At 52.1% G+C, this 20,328-nt stretch overlaps 6 protein-coding genes across 6 annotated transcripts; 3 read left to right on the top strand and 3 right to left on the bottom strand.

Moving 5' to 3' along the window:
* Positions 1 to 562: 562 nt before the first annotated feature.
* On the bottom strand, positions 563 to 913 carry AA0111_g1851 (hypothetical protein; the record flags this gene model as incomplete). Its single annotated transcript, XM_028647556.1, has 2 exons — positions 563 to 733; positions 791 to 913. The coding sequence occupies 2 exons, from the start codon at positions 911 to 913 to the stop codon at positions 563 to 565; spliced, it is 294 nt and encodes a 97-aa protein (XP_028510397.1).
* A 2,872-nt stretch (positions 914 to 3,785) lies between these two features.
* AA0111_g1852 (3-isopropylmalate dehydrogenase) lies at positions 3,786 to 5,133 on the top strand (the record flags this gene model as incomplete). The annotated part of the gene is made up of 6 exons (XM_028647557.1): positions 3,786 to 3,816; positions 3,867 to 3,886; positions 3,939 to 4,025; positions 4,073 to 4,168; positions 4,221 to 4,848; positions 4,898 to 5,133. The coding sequence occupies 6 exons, from the start codon at positions 3,786 to 3,788 to the stop codon at positions 5,131 to 5,133; spliced, it is 1,098 nt and encodes a 365-aa protein (XP_028510395.1).
* A 3,652-nt stretch (positions 5,134 to 8,785) lies between these two features.
* Positions 8,786 to 10,081, top strand: AA0111_g1853 (hypothetical protein; the record flags this gene model as incomplete). The annotated part of the gene is made up of 2 exons (XM_028647558.1): positions 8,786 to 9,298; positions 9,353 to 10,081. The coding sequence occupies 2 exons, from the start codon at positions 8,786 to 8,788 to the stop codon at positions 10,079 to 10,081; spliced, it is 1,242 nt and encodes a 413-aa protein (XP_028510396.1).
* Positions 10,082 to 11,144: 1,063 nt separating this feature from the next.
* Positions 11,145 to 13,675, bottom strand: AA0111_g1854 (hypothetical protein; the record flags this gene model as incomplete). The annotated part of the gene is made up of 2 exons (XM_028647559.1): positions 11,145 to 12,794; positions 12,845 to 13,675. 2 exons carry the CDS (start codon positions 13,673 to 13,675, stop codon positions 11,145 to 11,147), a joined length of 2,481 nt encoding a protein of 826 aa, XP_028510711.1.
* A 303-nt stretch (positions 13,676 to 13,978) lies between these two features.
* On the bottom strand, positions 13,979 to 16,241 carry AA0111_g1855 (hypothetical protein; the record flags this gene model as incomplete). Its single annotated transcript, XM_028647560.1, has 2 exons — positions 13,979 to 15,905; positions 15,955 to 16,241. 2 exons carry the CDS (start codon positions 16,239 to 16,241, stop codon positions 13,979 to 13,981), a joined length of 2,214 nt encoding a protein of 737 aa, XP_028510712.1.
* Positions 16,242 to 16,692: 451 nt separating this feature from the next.
* On the top strand, positions 16,693 to 18,549 carry AA0111_g1856 (putative lipase; the record flags this gene model as incomplete). Its single annotated transcript, XM_028647561.1, has 1 exon — positions 16,693 to 18,549. One exon carries the CDS (start codon positions 16,693 to 16,695, stop codon positions 18,547 to 18,549), a length of 1,857 nt encoding a protein of 618 aa, XP_028510709.1.
* Between the last annotated feature and the right edge of the window lie 1,779 nt (positions 18,550 to 20,328).

Raw genomic sequence — 20,328 nt, forward strand, 5'->3', positions numbered from 1 at the left:
GAACCGACCAATGGGCAGAAGCGAGCTATGGCCAGTGGCGCTGGGCCGACAGCCAGGCGTCCTCCAGCTCTACACCACTTCACATCCTAGGCACAACATGTACTATCTGTTCATTTCAAAGAAACACTCCGAAGATTCCATAAAGTGTTTTCGCATACAACTTACACTGCTTGCTATTGAGACAGGCCACTGTGGTCTCGAACATGACTTGTAATTACCTATACCCCTCTCAACACCACCCAGTTAGCAGCTACAGTCACACCCTCAATATCGTCAAGAAATAAAAGCAGGTTTTGATCATGAAATAGATTGATCTTGGCAGCGTAACGAACTCCACGCTGAATGCATATGCCGGGTATATCCTATGCGAAAGGCCACTGATCCGACGCCCCCAAACCCATTACAAAAGAGATAGTAGAATGAAGAAGTGTTGTCATCTTCACTTCAGACAGAAGCACACCGAAACCCAATAAAACCCGCCCGACTAGCTCCGCGACACGATGGCCCATAACGTGTCAGTCGTAATGTTGGCAGTGAATAGCCACGTGCGCATGGCGATATGCTAGCACTTGCGGGAAGGAAGCTTCATCCTCATCCACTCATCGCCGACGATGGCATGGCCGACGCGAGACTCAAAGAATTGACGCTGCTTCTGGGCGCGTTGGACATAGTTGAGGCGGCGCTTATGTACCCTGCCCTTCTTGTCGCGGGTGTATTCATATTTTTCTTCGCCCTAGATAATTGTTAGTACAAATGTTTTCAGACACAAGGTTGGCAGAAGAGTACTCACGATGATGGCCCAGAGTGATTGCTCTTGTGGGTTCATGTTGCAGTGGTAGGCCGGCTTCGGAAGAGGCTTCTCGCCGCTAAGCCGGCTGTAGATGCTGTCGACACTGGAGCGAACGGACAACATGGTGAAGTGTGTGGTGGTGGTGGTGGTTTGAGTGCTCGTGTCTTTGTAGTGGGTCTCGGATGAGGTGGCTGGAATGCTCGCCGCGGACGGCTTTGAGTATACGTTACCGGACGAGCTTGGGTTCGTTGTTGCAGTTGTGGTATAAGAGAGTGCGAGGTTGCAAAGTCATGAAGGAGAGAAACGAGTCAGTGGTCTTATGCGGCTAGAGATGTGCTGCACAGTGTTTGCGGCGCGAACCGTAGTTCGCTTGGTTTGTTGAAAAAAGCTGTGATTTTAATCGCGCAAATCGGGAAGCGGTACCGGCATTGCTCAGGGCCGTGGACCACGAACTGCAGCCAACACATGTAGAGGGGGACCGTGTGGATTATATCTGTCAAGTCGACTAGTGGTGGAACGGAAACAGGTAAGCTGGGGCATCATGGGACACGGGGTCACTACAGCGTTATTGCGCCAACCGCGATACGCGGATAGTGAGATGGTTCCAAGCCCCATGCCCAGAGCAGCCAGTCCAAAACGCATTTCCAACACGTTTACTCAACCCAACCACAAAGCTGCAGATCAGAGTACAAATTGCACAACCACCGACCAAACATTGCATCACGATATTGCGCATACCTTGGCGCACCGGACTACGCAACGTCCTTGCGCGGCGCCCAGAAACGCGGAGGCTTGTCACGAAAAAGATGCAGCCGGCCGCGACTTATATAGGAGACCACGCACTGGATGTGAGGCGCAATCGAAGATCTTCATATACCAAGACTCTTGGCTGTGATCTGTAGGTTAGGAAGCGTGTATCGAGAACCGAATCGGGACTTGCAGTTTGCGCGTGGGGAGTAGATCTGCGGAGGCTGGTGCACGAGAGGTTAGACGATGCGCCATCCCGCGCGTTGATCACAGAGCCTCCACGACACATCACTGTTGCCTGCGGCCTCTTCCATCACTTTTCCACCCCACGGGGTCTTGGTTCTAACTAGTATGGGCGGGAGCTTTAAATCTTACTGCACCGATTCCACGTATTGCTTACTCAAAACGCCAAACCTCCAATTTCCCAAATCGCCAGTCGTGCAGCATCCAAAAGTAACTTCTTCCAAGACTTCATGGCATGCCTTGATCATCATATGGTAGTCGCACGTCCCCCAAAGGTTGGTATGCATGCTTGTTAGAGATAACGAGAGGGTGGTGATAACTCTTGCCCCCCTGTCATCCACGTCGTCTCACTGTTGTGCCGTTCAATAACCATAGGGGGCAAACGCGGCCGTACATCAAGGGGTTGTTGCCGATTGGACACTTGGCGCTCAAGTGGATGAAGAAGCGGTATTCGTAATACACACGTATACTTGTGGCGGATCAGGTAACAAAGGTCCTGCACATGCCCATACTTGTACGGTCAGGTCCCCACATGAGAACAGTGGAGCAGGAGATAGAAAGGATGATGGAACGAGCCGGCGATCCGCTTCGGTATTGAGCGAGAACAACACCAAATTGCGCTTTGATCCAAACCTAATTAATAAGTCAAGGCGAACACGTTCTAGCCCTAGAGACGTAGCCATGCCCAGGCGGAATGGATGGAAGAAGAAAGTGAATCTACCAGCAATCGTTCCTGCTTCTGTTGTTCATAACACTGCAGTAGCAGCCGCGGTGATTCCCGCAAGCATTGCGATAACAGTGAAACACGGTTCTGCAGCGGTGTCGTCTTGGTCGCCCTGAACTTCATTCCGCATTGTGCTTGTCTATACTCCTGTATTTGGCGATTGCGACACTTCCGATTGTTATGCTGACATTGGAGAGCTTTCCTGCTGTCGCCTGAGAATTACTCGGCAACGTACTGTTTTCTTCCTCTCAGGAGAGTTGCGTGGATTCGGCGATAAGACTTGGGACCAGAGCCTGCCATTGCAGATGCCTGCACTTCCAACGACACAGTTGCTAGACGATTGGACAGACTCTAATATGGGAGCCATTAAAGCCAGTATCGGAATGGTCTCTTTCTTCCGTTCTGTCTTTATATTCAATACATTTGCAGGTAGTCAGGTGGACCACAGTAGTACACTCCTCAAAATGAGAACATGTATTCTGATTCTCTTGTTAATATGTCATATCTAGGCAGCTCATGAATCGCAGTGGTGACGAATCCAACGATTACATCGGCGTATAACAGTTCATTGGAGCGAGTGATTTAAAGTCTCGGCATGCAAGAGAATCTTACTTCTTCGTGAGTGTCAATATATGCCACTTGTGTAGGGGGAACAAGCGCAATGGAGCTACCAGTGCGCAGTGGCATGGAGGGTCATGCATAAGGAACACTGCTTTGCAGAAGGGTCAAAATACTACAATAAAGATACAACATGATGGTCAATCTCGTGGGAGCAGAGCGATAGCTAGAATGGTAATTTGGCTCCAATCAAAGGTGTCTTTGCTCATAAGAAGCGGCGACTCTGGTTTGTGGGTAATCACTCATACATGGGTACGATGTGCTGTGCTACCATGGTGCAGTGTGAACAAACTCATTCTACTTATGCTGTACCATGAGACATATGGTATACTATAAACTACGTCGAGTCCCGCAACCCAAGTCATTTTCCGTCTATAGGAATCACTAATGACACGGGAGGCAGCAACGAACAATGCGACCTAGCGATATCGGAATACTCGCAAGTGAGGTCGAAAAAGCATAACTTGGTCGTGTTTGTGGAGCCTCGAATGGTGAGAAAGATGAGCGGTGGCAGGTCGATGTTCGGCGCAAGGCGGCCGACGTCGGAGGGGCGAGGCATCTAGCGGGGCTAGCATTGCACCGTGGGGTAGCTTCACGAGTCTTTGGTAAAACTTGCTGAGCGTGCAATACCCATCATCGAAACTCATATATACTCAATTCATCATGACTGCTCACAATATTGTTGTTCTTGCTGGTAAGCCATGTTCCTGGAAATTGGACAAGCAGAGTGCTAATTGCATCCAGGTGACGGTGTCGGCCCCGAGGTAACAGCAGCCTCGACACTTTCTCTGCGCAACTACTCACGAGCATGTTTAGGTTGTCGCTGAGGCGATCAAGGTCCTCAAAGTTGTCCAAAAGCACACAGACAACACTTTCAACTTCAAAGAGCACCTGTTTGGAGGAGTAAGCTTTGAGCCATGACGTAAAGAATCCGCGGTAACATGTTCTAGTGCTCGATAGACGCGCACAACAACCCTCTCACAGACGAAGCGCTCGAAGCAGCCAAGTCAGCCGACGCCATCATTCTCGGCGCCGTCGGTGGACCGGTATGAGCCTCCAGTCTCCAAACTATGCAACACCTTCTGACAACTCATGTAGAAATGGGGAACCGGCAAGGTGCGCCCTGAGCAAGGAATCCTAAGACTTCGTAAAGAACTCGGCACCTTCGGAAACCTGCGACCGTGTTTCTTCGCCTCCGACTCTCTCGTCGACTCCTCGCCCCTCAAGGCTGACAACGTCCGCGGCGTAAACTTCAACATTATCCGTGAATTGACTGGTGGCATATACTTTGGCGACAGGAAGGAAGACGAGGGCGATGGCAAGGCCATGGATACGGAGCCATACAGCGTCGAGGAGATTGACCGCGTCGTCCGGTTAGCAGGTAGTCTCGCATCCGTCGAGGACCCGCCTGTGCCAGTATGGAGTTTGGACAAGGCCAATGTTTTGGCGACCTCGAGATTATGGCGGAAAACCTTCGAGCGCATCATGAAGGACGAGTACCCGCATCTCAAGTCGGGCACTCACCTCATCGACTCGGCAGCTATGCTTATGATCAAAAACCCAAGAGCGCTGAACGGCGTTGTAGTTACCAGCAACTTGTTCGGTGACATCATTAGCGACGAGGCTAGTGTCATTCCAGGAAGTCTGGGTCTGCTGCCGAGTGCCAGTCTGGGTGGCATCCCAGATGGCAAGACCAAGCTGAACGGAATCTATGAGCCCATCCATGGTACGTCTTCTCATCTACCACTGCATGTGCGCCTGCTCACAAATACTAGGCTCTGCGCCCGACATCGCCGGCAAAGGCATCGTCAACCCCATCGCGACCGTCCTTTCTATCAGTATGATGTTCAAGTACTCTTTGTGTCTACCGGAGCTTGCGCAAAAGATCGACGAGGCGACCAGGATTACCATCGACAACGGCATCCGCACGGCTGACATTGGCGGAAAGTCAAGTACTAGTGAAGTCGGTGATGCGATAGCCGCGGAGCTAGAGAAGCTGCTCCAGAAGTAGATTTGAATAGTAGAATTACGTACTATGAGAAGCTAGCGATCGTGATACTGTAGCGTGAATCTGGACGCCTCTGACACCTACTTGACCTGGGAGGGAGATGTATCGCTGTCAGCAGGTGCCAATGAATGCATGCCTACGCCATTAGCAAGCACCTGATGCATACAGGCCAGCAAAAGAACATACATGGACATTCATTAGCTGGCGGAATGATCTTGTAAAGTTGCAGTGCGTGGGGAAGGACGTTGAAGGCGAGCAGAAGCGATAGAGCCTTATTGTTGCCAGCTTACCAAAGTTCTCACCTCTTATTGATCCGTCGAAGTAGTCATCTATCCAAGCAACAAGTCCGAGGTCATACGTCCAGGAGTGCGGTCCAACTTCCCCTGTTGGACAGTCAATGCCATCGGTGGAGGAGCTGAAAAGGCGGATGCACGAAGGTAACAGAGAACTGCATCCTACGCTAATGGTGCCAGACTATAGTACGACTCACAAATGCAGATTCAACGCATGGGAAAGTGGCCCGATGAAGCTCCTGTCCTTCTCCAGCACTTATGGTGGAACTACGGTTCGGGATCCGCAAGCAGAAACTAGGATCATCGCTGCGTACAACTGTCTCATCCGCGCGCTGAAGAGTATCTACAATCAAGCACCTCACCCTCCAACCACCGAGTACAAGAATTTCATAGGGCACAGTCTGGCGACGTATCAGTGTTCGGTCGCTCAGCTGGGTACGTTGGTATCCGAAGGAGAGCGTATAGAATAGAAACCGGGCTTCGATCCTGTGTAGCAAAGCGCAACAATATCAGCTCTAAAGTATGCAGGGGGATGATGAACAGTCTCACGCCCACTCCGTACCAACTACTAGATGCCCCTCTTACTGACGTATGCGCCAGGGGGCTACAGTAGCATGATAAGACGATTCAGTTGCGTATACTCTGCATAAACCATGACGCCACTTCGGAGAATGGGTTACAGCACTTGCATCATGGCTTAAGAGCGGAGAGTAAGACCATGAGGTGGCGTATGTGGAAGTAGAAAGCTGAGTGGTGGAAGTTTAGTACTTGTAGATTTAATGATTTATAAAAGAGATTGAAGTATACTGCTCATGCAGAGAAGAGACGGACAACATGACTAGCCATCGTAGTATCATCTTTGAGTTTCCGTGGTATATTGGTACGCTACATTGGCATTCTAACGCACTATATGAGCTGGAGGAGGTCTCGGCTATACGGGCATCTAGTGGGTTAGGTTAACACAATCGAGCTAGGCCCCAAAGGCCCGGAACGAATAGTCAAGACTTCGATGCAGGAGTTACAGCTAGCAGAAGCGCCAGGAATTGGATAGACTTGGTAGACCGTGCACTCCTGATGCACACAAGCACTGTAGGTTGAAAGAGGTGGCATATTACCGTGCATGAAGTGATACTGCCTAAATATTGCTTTTCTTTTGAGAGGAAGCCAGGGCTTTCTAGGACTTTGAAACCAGGTCCAGTCAGTCTTGTACGTGCTGCATGCACAATTTACTTCTCGCAAAGGGATATATTACGATTCTCAAGGTGTTGCGGCAGCTGGTTCACAGCGTACTGGGCAAACAAGGTCTGGAAGCTCGTTAGCTTCATCACAGTATCACAAACGTTCTGGGCGTGACGGGGCGAGCGCATCGCATCGCTGTTTGTCGTGAGATTTGCATTCACAATTCAACGGCCTGACGGCATCTCACTGGTCCATTTCAGATTCCAGGGCGCTGCGTCGTCGCCTCCATATACATCGTTTGTTGAACAACGGGTCCCAGATTAAAGGCATCCCCGGGTGACTCGGGAGACCAGGACAAGGAATACCTCGCTTGTCATTCCAACTGGCGGGCCGCGATAGATATCCGTGCAGATATCGCTTCCCAATCGATAAAGCAGGTGATGGTGAGGTGAAACAATCGGGCGGTTGGGATTAGCGGGATCTCGTTAGTTGTCCCACCAGGCGCTTCATGGTAAGTCCGTGTTTGCCTGCCTGGGCGATCGAATGGCTGCTCGGAAATGGCGCGGGAATCCCTAATGTCAAAATAAGCCTTACTGAGATTTGACGAGTTAAGGCCACTTGGAAGCTGGGATATTGTGAACGGTATTGTAGGGTTTTAGGTATCTCTCATGACATGGGACCTGGATGTTGTCGACGATATAAGGTGATGGTGTCTTTCATACTACTTTGTACTGTGTCTGATGGTGGCTGACGATAGCACCTATTTCGAGGCATACCGAGGGGAGCCGACGTCACGATAGCGGCCAAGCAAGCGATGTCCTCAGGATTTTCTTCGTGTAACGAAGAATTGACTCTGTTCACATGACCCCTCTCGTATTACGTTGCATCCAAAAGAAGCGAATTTGGAACTCGTGCCTAGAGGCCGCCTTGGATGCCCAACGCCGATAGTTCTGATTACGGATATGGAGCTCTGATTCCAGGCGAGCGTCTGGAAGCGCGTCACCGAGCGTCCCCTGCAGCTGTGGATACACATGATGACACCCCTCCAGTGGGAATGGCAAGAAGGCTAAAAGCAGGTAGAACGTTTACGGAAGGTGGCATATGTCGCATAACGGCATCCGCAGCCCGCATCGAATCCATCTCGCAGTTGACTGTGTCACACATCAACTTTTCCCAAAGCAAGTTTGTAAATCTGAATGTTGATACACTATACATACTGCAGTCGGAGACAGTAAAACGAAGGGACATGGTGAAAACAAACGTTCGGGAACGGATGATCACACACGCACGTGGCGAGCTCAAGCGAGTGCTCTTATCGATATGACTTTTGTCGCGCTGAGGGACCCCTTGTACGTCAACCCGCACTGGAAAGCCAGCCGAAAAACGTTGATGATCTCTAATAGTGAAACATAAGGCCTCGAATCCTGTGCTAATCATTGTTAGATGAGGTTTAGACGGCAGGCAAAATCTCGTGTGTGATTCCCCGGCTTGACATCCCTTGGCAGGAACAAGCGCCGCTTCTATGCTCAAAAGGGCAACGCTTGAAACATAGTCCGAGGCTCTTCAGCCAGGAACAGTGCAAACACCTTTGCGGTCCTGAACGGGGCTGCTCCGAGACCCCACAGACTCTCGCGTCTCGCTGTTTCGAAACAGTAAGGCCAACTTCGTATCCGCACGTACGCGAGCTGGCCCTCACTCACATTGGTCGCGACGCGGTTAGGGGCTACCCGTCAGCTCTAGTGCTGGGTAGATTCGACTAACATGCTGGTCACAACGGCCTCCAGCCGCTGGAGACCGACCGTGCTGGGCGGGAAAACATACGAGCCCGCCGGCATTCTTGGTCCAGTCGTCGGCAGACGATATAAAGGCTCGAGGCCACCCGATGCGGAAGAGGGCATCACTCCCAGTGACACACATTCCCTCCCGACAAGCAAGCCTTCGTCAACATTCTTTCTACATTCACCCTTTTGTGTTCGAAAACGCTGGATCGTCTTCATTTTGAGCTTCTTTGTTGCTACCTAGGAGATTTCACTCAGACACTTCCTATATTCACAGTGGGACATTGTCAATAGACTACCCTTTTCGAATCTCCAGCACTTAAAGCTCCAAAACCTTCATTTGATACCCTGAAAAAGTCACTCATCACAAACACGGTCTATACGAATCCATCTACAAACATCATCATGTACACGAACATTGTCTCTGTGCTCGCCCTGGCCGGCGCTGCTCAGGCCCACATGTCGATGTACTACCCGGCTCCCTTAGGAGGAGCCCCTGCCATCAACAAGCAATCAACGGAGCTTGACCCCGAGTTCAACTTCCCGCTTGGCTGCTGTGGCCCTGACGGTGGTGACAGCAGGCCCTCTCCTGGTATTTGCCGCGGTCACCTTGACAAGTTCGACACTGAGGATGCTACTGTCACCTGGCAGCCTGGACAAGACGCTTACTTCCAACTGACAAACTATGACTACGACCCAGCGGCGCCTGGTGGTACCCACTCTGGAGGATCTTGCCAGGTCGGTTTCTCGACCGACAAGGGCAAGACATGGAAGATGGCCGCTTCATACCACGGTGCTTGCCCACATGCCACCGAGGATGGATCACCTGAGGCCCAGACCTTCGACTTCAAAGTACCTACTGGCATGCCTGAAGGTGATGCTATCTTCGGTTGGGTATGGCTCAATCGCGAACACGAGGTAAGTCGCGATTGAGACGAGATACATGCGAGATGTATGCTAACTCCATTATAGTCATTCATGAACTGTGCTAAAGTCCACATTGGTTCTGGCTCTGGTGCTGGCTCTGGCGATAGCACCGAGCCCAGCGAGCCATCTCAGTCTGCAACGCAGCCCGAGCAACCAGCATACTCCGAGACTGAGCCTGAGGAGACTCCTCAGCCAACTTCCGCACAGCCTGAGGCTCCCGCCGAGGACGATAAGAGCTCCGAGCAATCGCCACCCGCTTCGCCTGTCGAGGATAGCCCGGCTGTCGTTGTTACCACTGTCGTAGCTACTACTATCTACGAGCAGTACCAGCCCACACAGACAGCGACCAACGACTCTGAAGCCTCCGAGGGGACTGACGACTCAAGTGACGGCCACTGGTGGAACCGTCCTCACCAGAAGGTTAAGGCAGGCACTCGTCGTTATGCAGTTGACGGCTCTCGCTGTGAGTGCCGTCGTGACGAGCTTACCCTTGCGGCTCGCTGCTCCTGCGATTCTACCAACAAGGCCGTCGAGCGCAAGGCTCTTCGCATGCACCGCCGCACCTTCTACAAGCGTGTTGATGCGTGTGATTGGAACTCGGCCCCCAGAATGGAAGTATCGTACTTCACTGAGGATGCCAACTGCGCCCCCAATGCTAAGTCTCACATGCCTGAGAGCGACACTTTTGAGTTGGGCTGGGATGTCAACTGTGGTGTCGTTGATGGCCAGAGTGAGTATGAGATCAAGACCATGAGCTGTGACATGTATGGTTAGATGGTGGGCTGTCAGAGCGTTTCTTCTTGGTGTATGCCACATATTCTTTACATTCTTCACACTCGTTCATCACGTTCCTGGACGCTGGGTTTTTCTTTTCTTCTCCTTTGGGAATCAGGGGTGCCTATCATACGCCCTTGATCTTTCCACTTTGGCACTGCACATGCAGGGCGGATTGGCTTGTTTGGTTGCATCTGGGAGGCTTCACGACATCCACACATACATCTTATGACGGTTAGCCTGGGTTGGCACTGGGAAGAAGACATTGTACAACACTAGTCACACTGCGAAACAATTGAAAACGTTCGCTTTCAAACAGGCTTCACGGTATGCTGATTGCAGGACTAATCATGATAGTTATTTATCTACTGACTATTCAAAGCCCGATTATAACCCTCTTGAGTGAAAAGCAGGAGCAATACCGAGTTGTGATACGCAAGTAACAGCAAATGGTGATCTAAATCCTAGGACGATTGTCCACCCTTCCTGCCAGCTTCTTGGCCTTCTCACTGTCAGGCTCGGAGATACCGGATGAAGCCTTACGACCCATGGAAGCAATGTCGTGCTGTAAACGTTAATAGTGATCGTGCTGAGTAGTATGTTGCAACAAATGGACTCGGATGCTTCCACGAAGAATCGCCCAGTATAACTTCCAGATCCAGGTGCTGAGCTGTACGAGAGCTGGATGAAGAATCAAACATATTAGCATGGCTGGTAAGGGCACGCACCGGTAGAACCCATTAATTGCACAAAATTGTACAGAGTGGTTAAGACTCTACTCTTCCATGTACTACGGGGCGCACCTAACATGCGCCAACATAAACGGTAGACAAAAAAATAGATAAAAAAGAGCTCGAGTACCTAGGTAACGATCCTTGACAACGCCAGCGTCCAGATCATCATGCTCGTAACCAAGTCAGCCCAGTATACGCTTCCATCACGGCGCCGCCCCAACTCCGTGTTTTGGTGGAGATTTCCATAAACCCGGAGTTGATCCCAACGTTATGACCGGCATCTCATATCCAAACCCTTTCATAGCGCGTACAATAGGAGGCCAGGCATCCTACTCCTGTGTCTTTCCTCCACCCATACGCTCAATATTAGACAATAACCTGCTCTTCCCGCCACTTTGGCTCCGGTTCAGTCCGGGAGTACCCTGAAATTTTAGACCACCTGGTGCACGAAGACCGGACGGTTTTGCGATGGCACTACCTGTGCGCTCATTCATAGCCCCTAGACGGTCACCCATAGCACTGCCGGGGCGTCCGCCAACGAGTGCAGACGCAGGGCGAGGAGTGCTGGTGCCACCAGCAAGGAAGCCTGTGTTGCGCATTGCTTGTTGGGGTGGTGCTTGTTGTTGAGGCGCAGTAGGTGGCGCAGAGCTGATTTGTGAACGGCGAAGGTCTTCTTGTTGCATCTCTTCCATCTTCTCACCGCACATAGACAGCATTTGTTCGGCAGCTGCTACCAGCTCGCCCTTCTCAATGCGCTCAGCCTCGAGATCCTCCACAAGTATATCATGGGACTTGCGAAGGGAATGAAGCTCAGATTGCAGACCAGCGAGTCTAGCTTTGAGGTTCTCGATTTCGGCTCTCTGCGCTTCTAGCATCTGAGCGTCTTCGGCGTTTCGTGTAGACTTTGTGGGGGATGCTCTTTGGTTTTCGTCCTCGGAGTTATGCTGATCGGGGTTGATCCTGCTGAATGTGCTGTCACGCTTTTTCTCTGCCTCCTCAACTTGTCGTTCGAGACTAACAATCTGCGTCCGAAGCTCCTTACACTTATCATCGGCCTTCTTCTGGTAGTTGTCCTTGAGGGCCTTAATCTTCTTCTCATGCTTGGCCTTGTAAGCTGTATGTAGGTCGCGTGCAATCTCATTGACCTTCTCAGCAATCGCAGATTGGCATTCGAGCTCAGAGTAGACCTTTTTGTTCTCGTCTCCCTCGTCGTTATTGATGAAAGTCGTCATGTCCACGTTCTTGCTTTCAGCGTCAATGACCTTGGTTTCAAGCTCAGCCGAGCGGCTCTCAGCATCGTCTGCACGCTTCTCAGCATCAGCTAACCTCGCTAGGAGATCTTCACGCTCAGCGTCATTACGAGCCATCTCGGCCTGGACGTCTTGCAGTAATCTTTGGACCTCTTCACCCTTTGATTTCCAGTCGACCATTTGAGTCTCTGCATATTCGCGAGCTGAGCGTTCGTCGCGGACGGTCTCTTGGGCTTCGCCAACCCGGCGCTCAGCATCGGCAATAGCTTTTGAAAGAGCGTCGATCTCGGCTTCTTTTCCAGATAAGCTAGCTGTAAGAGACGAGACCTGAGATTGGAACTGGGATTTTACAGACTCCAACTCACGAATAGTGACAGTAGGCAGTGAACGTGGTGTTGGTGGTGGAGGCAGCTCGAAATCTAACAAATTCAACATTTGACTTCTCTGGTTCGGGGTCGCAGGTACTTGCGATCCACCTTTGGCCGGTGATCGCTGGTTTTGGTAGTATGCGCGGAGGTTTGGCTCAGCAGCGGACTTGCTAGGCGAATGGCGGCTGCGTCCTGCTGACTCACGGCGGGATGAGGAAAAGGATTCGATCTGAGCTGTAAAGTCTAGGAGTAGATTTGTAGTATCATTTTCATTGTATGCGCGCCGTGGCGTAGGGCTAGGTGTACGTTCGGACCGGCGGACTGTGGACGGGGTCATTTGAGTGCGAGCGCGAGGCGTAGCCTTGTCATGTTGTCAGTATCTTGTATCAGACGGATGTCGTACGAACTCACATCTGGCATCTGGTTTTTGGCTGGGCTCTGCTTCAGGCCGGCAAACTTTGTCATATCTATTCCGGGCATTTCTGAGAAGTTGCTGAAGCAGGTATCGTCAACATCCAAGGATGTTACTTCTGGGCCGTCTGGGTTGAAGTCCGTGTTGTCCATACTCAGATCGATCTCGTATTCATCGTTTCGCAAAGATTGTTTCCTTGGAGTTTCCCGATTTCTCGAGCTACTCTCTTCCATGAATTTCATTGCAGTGGTCAAGCCTTCATTATCACGAAGGGCTGGCTCTTGGTGAGAAGAGGCCGGTCGTTTTGATGGCGTGACAGATATTTGGCGTTGGTGTGTATGTGTTGTCTTGCGCTGAGCCGTTCCGGGCGAAGGAACGCGGGACGATTTCGAGGGTGACTGACTCTTGTGGGAGTTGCTGCTCATTGCGGAGCCTGGTCGCTCGATGGGAGTCTCCTTGGCTGAAGAGATATCTCTCTTGGGCGTGTGTTGATCGTCGCTGCTAATTTTGAGTGCCGCGTCGTCGAAGTCGTCCATTAAATTCTTCACCGGGAGCGTCTTCATTGGGCTTGTGCGCTCTTTCAACCCATACTTCTTCTCTGGCGACACTCTGAACGCAGATTGCGGTGCGCTGTCCTCCAGATCAACTAATGGCTTCACAGGTGTGGCCGCTGCGTTGGGGGCAATATTCTCTTGGTCTTCGACATCAATGTGGTCCATAAAAGGCGATGAGGGAGGGTCGTTGTACGCCATATCGATATCGTCGATGATGATGTCGTCAGAGTAGGTGTTTAGCTTCTCCGACGAAAGACTTGACATTGGTTCCGTCATGTGTGCGATTCGGAGTTTGCGGTGTCTAGAGTCGGCCACAGTGTCGATGCGGAGCGCACAAGAGTGTGTTGTGGCTGCTTGTTTACAGTCCGTGCGCACTCGTTGCCCCTTCCTAATACGGTAACCCCCGTTTTGGCCGAAACCCTGAGCCAGCCGCTGTTCACGACGTGCTGCATTGCCAAAATTTGCTTGTAAAAGCAATATCACAACATACGCACTGGGTTTGCACAGGTGATGTGTATGATTAGGATTCTCGGTCCTAGTTAATTGTGTATATATTTCCGCCCAAGTGCATAATCCATTTCAATAGTTGATTGCTCCTCGCAATGCGCCTGCAAGTCTTTGGTACTCCTTTAGTAGCTCCTCAACCTCTTTGAGCTTCAAGTCTTGAGCATCCTTCGCCTCTAAAAAGCGTTTGGAAGGCGGTGTAGTCTTCTTTAGCTGCTCTAACGCAGCAACTGCTCTCGCTCCCTTGTCATCTATTGGCGGTATTTCATTCGTGGCTGTGCGGCTCAGCGGCTCTGGAGAAGGCGATGCCTTGACCTGCTCTTGGCTCGGGGATGGGAGCACAGGCGTGCTACTGCTGCTTACGGCGCGTGCAAAGCGGGGCAGTACGTTCATACTGGACAATCGGTTCAAAGGATTGAAGTTGTTGCCCATGTTGCGTAGAGAGTCAACAGCGGAAATATTGCCTGGTGCTGGAGCATCCGCCTTAATAGGAGCTGGTGATGGTGCCTTCTCTTCTGCATTCTGTGATGTAGCGAATGCAACACGTCGTCCGCTATTGCTTCCCCCGGATTTAGTGGAATCGACGCTACGATCTCTAATCTGCCTTTTGCCAGCAAAAAGATCAGCCATCTTCGCGTCCAACCCTTTGCTAACTGGAGTTTCTGTAGACTCGTCACCATGTACTGAACTCGCTGCACTGATGCTCAGGTTATCATCATCCCGCTCTGCACGAGTGGGAGAGCTCACAAGCTTCCTTGCATCTTCTAGTGTCTTGGGGAGTACCGGTTGTTCCTGCATGGGTCCATCTGGGTTCTTTTCTTTTAGACCACCGAAGAAGAACTTGAAGCTGGTGTCTAATGTGTTGTTAATTCTGCCAAGTGCTTGGTCGGCCGAATCAAGAATCGAGTCCCGAACTGCATCAGAAGCAGCCTCAATTTTGTTAGTCTGCGTTTGGATGAGGTTGCTCAACCGACGCTGAGCTTTGGTAGTTGTCGGACTTGAAGGTTCCCTGGTATGAGTTTTGGAGATGGGAGTGGCTGGAGTTTGGATAAGATCCGGCGCGTCCGAAAGTCCCAAGGGCATTGGTGTAATCTCGGATTTGGGCGTCGAAGGCCTTGAGTCTGACTTTGTAGGAACGGCTTCTTCGGCACGTAGGGAAGAAAGATCGACGGTTTCCAAGAATGAAATGGCTGCCTCCAAGTTGACCAGGCAGTATGCGGTCTCGCCATCCATACGGCTGGATCCGCGAAATCGATGTATAAAATTCAGGTCGCTAATAACGTTCAAGTCGACTGGTGGTATAGTGATAAGTGCGTAGATCAACGTTGGGAGGATTTCATCAGCAGACGAAGTGGAAGGAAATATCTTTGACAGAGCTTCGACAATGGACTTGTGTGCAGCAGTCAGATGTTGGACCTTTCCAAGCGGATACTTCTCCTCATTCATCTTCAAGATGTCTTGACGTGCGGCAGATAGGTATTCTCGGATCTCAGGCTCCTTCTCTTTGGCTTTCTGACGTTCCTCCTCAGTCAACTCTTCGCCAGTCATCAGGAGCTCTTTCAAGCCAATGCCAACAAGCGAGAGAGCAGCTGTGCGCGATCTGAGCTTATGGTCCCTTTCCTCGTCATCAGTGCTCCTATGCCGCCATATCCGCTGGTAGACCTTCTCGCACACGGCGCGTTCCACGGCCTCTTCGAGTGCGAACCGCTTGAGCTCGAGCGATCTCCGTGCCTTCTTGCGGTCAGCCATTTCTGTCGCACTAAGCATCTGTTGTTCCCCTGACGGATCGTTTCCCTTGGATATCGATGATGGTTTGCTTGATGGGGCGGCCCCCTTCTTGGCGTTTGCAACATAGTTATCACTCGTTAATCGAGCAGAGAGGGTGGCTATGTGTGTGTTGATTTTTGCAGAGGCGCGGCCGTAGAAGTCTTGGAAGAGATGGGCAAGGGCATCGGCGGATAGGGGGGTAGGATGGACTTTGGCTGTGAGGGATTCGAGGAATCTACGGACAGGTTAATGCAGTGATGCGTGACATGGGCGACAGAAGATACCTCTCGGTCAAGCTGCGGATCTCGATGGGAAGCTCCTCAAAAGTGTCGGGTACTGCGGGTTCCTCACCCTCAGTGTTGTCGTCACCGTCTTCCTTGTTGGCAAAGACGTCTCCATCAGTATGCTCATCTTCCTCTGGCACCATGGCAGCCTTTAATGGATCTAGCATATCTGACGCGTTTGGGCCCTGCAGTGTATTCGCTCGACTTCGCGAGAGCGGACTCTTGGGCGCAGAGTCGAGACGCGTAAAGGAGCGTGAGGGATGCAGGTTTCTGGGCCGCCCGGTCATGTTGTTATTGTTGCAGGGCGTGGAATGGAAATCTAAAAGTGTCGTGCGCCTGCATTGGAGAGCTCATGCGTTCACGTCATGCGGCAGCAATGGGCACTTCGGATTGTACTGAAACCCGTCTTGGTGCGCTTGAGACGAGGATGCACTGCAGCAGGTACAAGGGGTCAGATGGGCTGGCTGCTAACGGAAGCCGGCAACGAGTGACGTTGGAATGGACGTTGGTACTTGTGGTGGTGGAGCTATCTGGAGCTCGCTATCAGATGCCAGTGCGAGCTCCCCCGCACCGACCCGCCGCCACTGGATGCTCCTTTTGCGGAGAGCTCGGGCATGGCGTGAAGCACCGATCGTCATCGATGTTCGCCGATGGAGGCAGCCATCACCTGCTGTTTGGACTTCCCATCGCCTTCTTTGTCTGGTTCGTAGCCCCTTTTCCTTGTCACACTCTCACAAGATGCGACGACAAACCCCCTGCCCTTCTGCATCGCGCGTGGCTGCGTCCTTCTTGCTGTCGTTCCTGGCCGTGAGCGTTGCGGGCGCGGCTGACATGCCCGTCTTGCCGCCGCCGCCTCTTCCACATAGTGCTCACAACGCCGACAAGGACTTTACCCTGCGACACATCTTCCACCACGGCACCTACAGGTATCCCGAGCTTCACCGTCGCATCGACATCCCAGAACATGCCACAGTATGGACGGCCGGAGACGAGGACGCGGCCAGGCGCGAGCCTGTGCCGCGGTTGCGCGTCAGATCCGAGACCATGAGCATACAGAGACTGGCAGATAGGAGCAAGGAAACCATCACTGGCATACTCGAGTGGGGGAGAAGGACCGGGAGAGGCGTGCAGTTGCCCGAAGAGGACTGGACAATCGACGACATAGCAGGCCCCAACGTCACCGACCGAGAGACAGTCCTAAGCTTCGCACGCATGGCCTCGGACGCCTACATACTAGAGCCTGGTACGGGGGAGTGGGAGGATGTCGGTGGCGGCTTCAACTATACTGAAGACTTCGGCTGGGAATCAGACGGTCTGCGAGGCCACATCTTCGCCGACACCGAGAACTCGACCGTCGTCATAGGCTTGAAGGGCACGTCGCCCGCCATGTTCGACGGCTCTGAGACAACTACAAACGACAAGATCAACGACAACTTGTTCTTCAGCTGCTGCTGCGGTCAGGGCGGCCAGTACTTGTGGCGACAAGTCTGCGACTGTCAAACCTCGGCCTTCACCTGCAACTCGACCTGTCTCGTTACTGCCCTTCGCGAGAAGAACCGCTACTACTACGCTGCACAGGATTTGTACCACAATGTCACAGCATTATATCCCGATGCCGAGATCTGGATGGCCGGCCACTCTCTCGGCGGTGCCGTGTCGTCTTTCCTCTCCCTCACGTTTGGACACCCTGCAGTCACTTTTGAAGCCGTCCCAGAAGCCATGCCGGCGTCGCGTCTGGGTCTTCCGGTACCACCAGGCCACCAGATTGGCTCGCTGCAGCAGCGCAAGTTCACCGGTGGCTTCCACTTTGGACACACCGCTGATCCCATATACATGGGCGCATGCAACCAAGCTACCAGTGCTTGCACAATTGGCGGGTACGCTTTGCAGAGTGTCTGCCATACTGGGCACAAGTGTGTATATGATACAGTCAAAGACTTTGGCTGGCGTATGGGTATTGGCACACACAAGATTGTGGAAGTCATTCGAGACGTTATACTCAAGTATGATGCACCGCCCAAGTGCGAAGCTTACGTCGACTGTACCGATTGCTACACCTGGGAGTATTTCGAGAGCAACGGCACCGAGACGACTACCAGCAAGAGCTCAAAGCCAACAGCCACATTGACGTCAACCAGGTCTAGTCGCACGCGAACTGAAACATGCAAAACGCCAGGATGGTGGGGATGTCTCGACGAATCTACAACCAAAGCACACAGTAAGACCACGATTACGACGACATCATCGACCTCCACATGTAAGACGCCCGGTTGGTTCGGCTGCAAAGACGAGACGACTGCTACTACGACCATGACAATCACTACCACGCCCGCTCCAGCACCTACTGTGACAACCACGTCGTCGACGCCCACATCTACTTCATCGTGCAAGTATCCAGGCTGGTTTGGTGGATGCCTTGACGGCGATGGTCCGCCTGCGAAGACACATCATACGCCCAAACCAACCCCGACAGCTACCTCCGCCAACACGTCGTGCACTTCTGAAGGCTTCTTTGGCCTTATATGCTATGACAAGTCAAAGAAGCACAGGAAGACAAGTTCCAACCCGCCAGTGACTGAACAGATGGAGATGTAGACATGACTTCAAAGAAAACTAGGTAATTCAGAGTGCTCTTTTTTGTTGATTTTAGGCGCAAAGGCAGGTATTATATCCAGGCGTACATACGGTTTTTGGCATGTAGTATTTACACGCATCGCGATGTCTCTTCAACAATATCACTAAGCAAACAAATAAACACTACATCATACGTTGTCTATTTTAGGCTGGCTTTGTAATGGAGATGCGGAGATAGCGGGAATGCATGTTCGCTACCGTTCCCTTCGGAATGACTGCGGACCGCCTAGTCTCGAAGCCTATGTAGTCTGTGTGCACAAGCTTTTGTTTGACACGATCGAGAAATTCTTGTTGTGAGACATTGGTGGCTTTTTGTGCCGGAATTCAAATATCGCTCAAAGTCATAGCCAAGGGCCGGGCTTCGGCATCTTGTACGAAATCCATTGCGTCATAGAGAACCACGCCATTTTGTGTGCGCGTATATGTGTGTACATTCAACCCACACCGCTACGCGTGATGTGTTCCCTGTTCCTGTCTGAAAAGGATGTGTTGTTGCAAAGTTAGACACGGTACCGTACGAGTTGGGCAGTACTTGATAGCGACCGAACCATGTGTCCGTATGAACTATGGGATCTGCAGCCCGAACAACATGTGCGACAGGGATAAGGCGAGAGGAAGATGCTTGCTCTGCTTGAGTTGGCGGCTGATGTCGTTGGCGTGACAAAGTGGCGGTCTGACTTAGTGGTAGAAGTCTGAGGATCAACCACTCTAGAAGATTAGAAGACGTGAAGCAGACGAGTCGCGTCGGCCGTAGCATCTAGCATCCCCACCTGCCCTTTTGGCCAGAGAGCGACGGTGTGTTTTCCAGACGCAGCCTTCTGCTCTGCACGGTCTCGGGTGCCGATCAATGTAAGGATCCCCGAGCGTCTTGCGGTGGGGCGCGTCGCGAGGTTTCAGGATTGCATGCTTGCAGCCGGCGCGCGCGGATGCACGCAGCAGGTTTTTCTGCGGTTGAGGCAGTATCTCGGTGTCTTGATAGCCATCATGTGCGCTGCAGACGTGAGGTCGCGGCCGTCATAGTGCGAGTTCGACAGTCGTGGCGGCAACCTCGCAGCCGTTGACCTGGCGGGTGACGCTAAATAGCAAATGTCGCAATAGACAGGGGCGGCTCGACGATAGCCCATACAGCTGACAAGGCGGTTTTAGCATGCGATTGTCGGGCCCAGAGCGAGCCAGCTAGTCTTCGCAGCCGTGCCTTGGAAATGGCTTTTTCGTCGATTCCTCTTAAGTTGCTCGATCGCCGATACATCCAGCTTCTGTCTACTCGATCTTTCCGCTCTCCGCCCCGTCCTCGTCGCCTCTCCGCTGCGCCTATTTGGAGTTTCCGCCCACAGCCTCAGCCCTACCGACCTAGTCACGGGACCGTTTGTTTTCAGGCACCCCCTCCCCTTTGCTGGTTCTCAGAGACCCTGCAGCTGCGGCATCTAGCCAGCTTTTCCTGCCCTGACGACATCACCCCTACGGTTTGCCCGCGCCACTGAGCTCTGATACCACAGCCGCACCGTGTGGCATCGCTTCTTGCTGCGAATACATTCGGCTGTTTTCTGCGTTCGTCGGCTGTACCCAGGGCTGTGCCTGCACATCATCGCTCGTGCGCCCGGCAACACAGGGAGATTGCCTCATTATACACCTACGTCATTGTTCAGCGCAGCGGCAATCCCCACCAAACCAAGACCCTTCACACCGCACCAACCACTCCTGCATTACTTGCACACACACCCTCCCGCAGCCATCAAGTCC

Source organism: Alternaria arborescens (assembly GCF_004154835.1).
Source record: "Alternaria arborescens strain FERA 675 chromosome Unknown contig_3, whole genome shotgun sequence".
Lineage (NCBI taxonomy): Eukaryota > Fungi > Ascomycota > Dothideomycetes > Pleosporales > Pleosporaceae > Alternaria > Alternaria arborescens.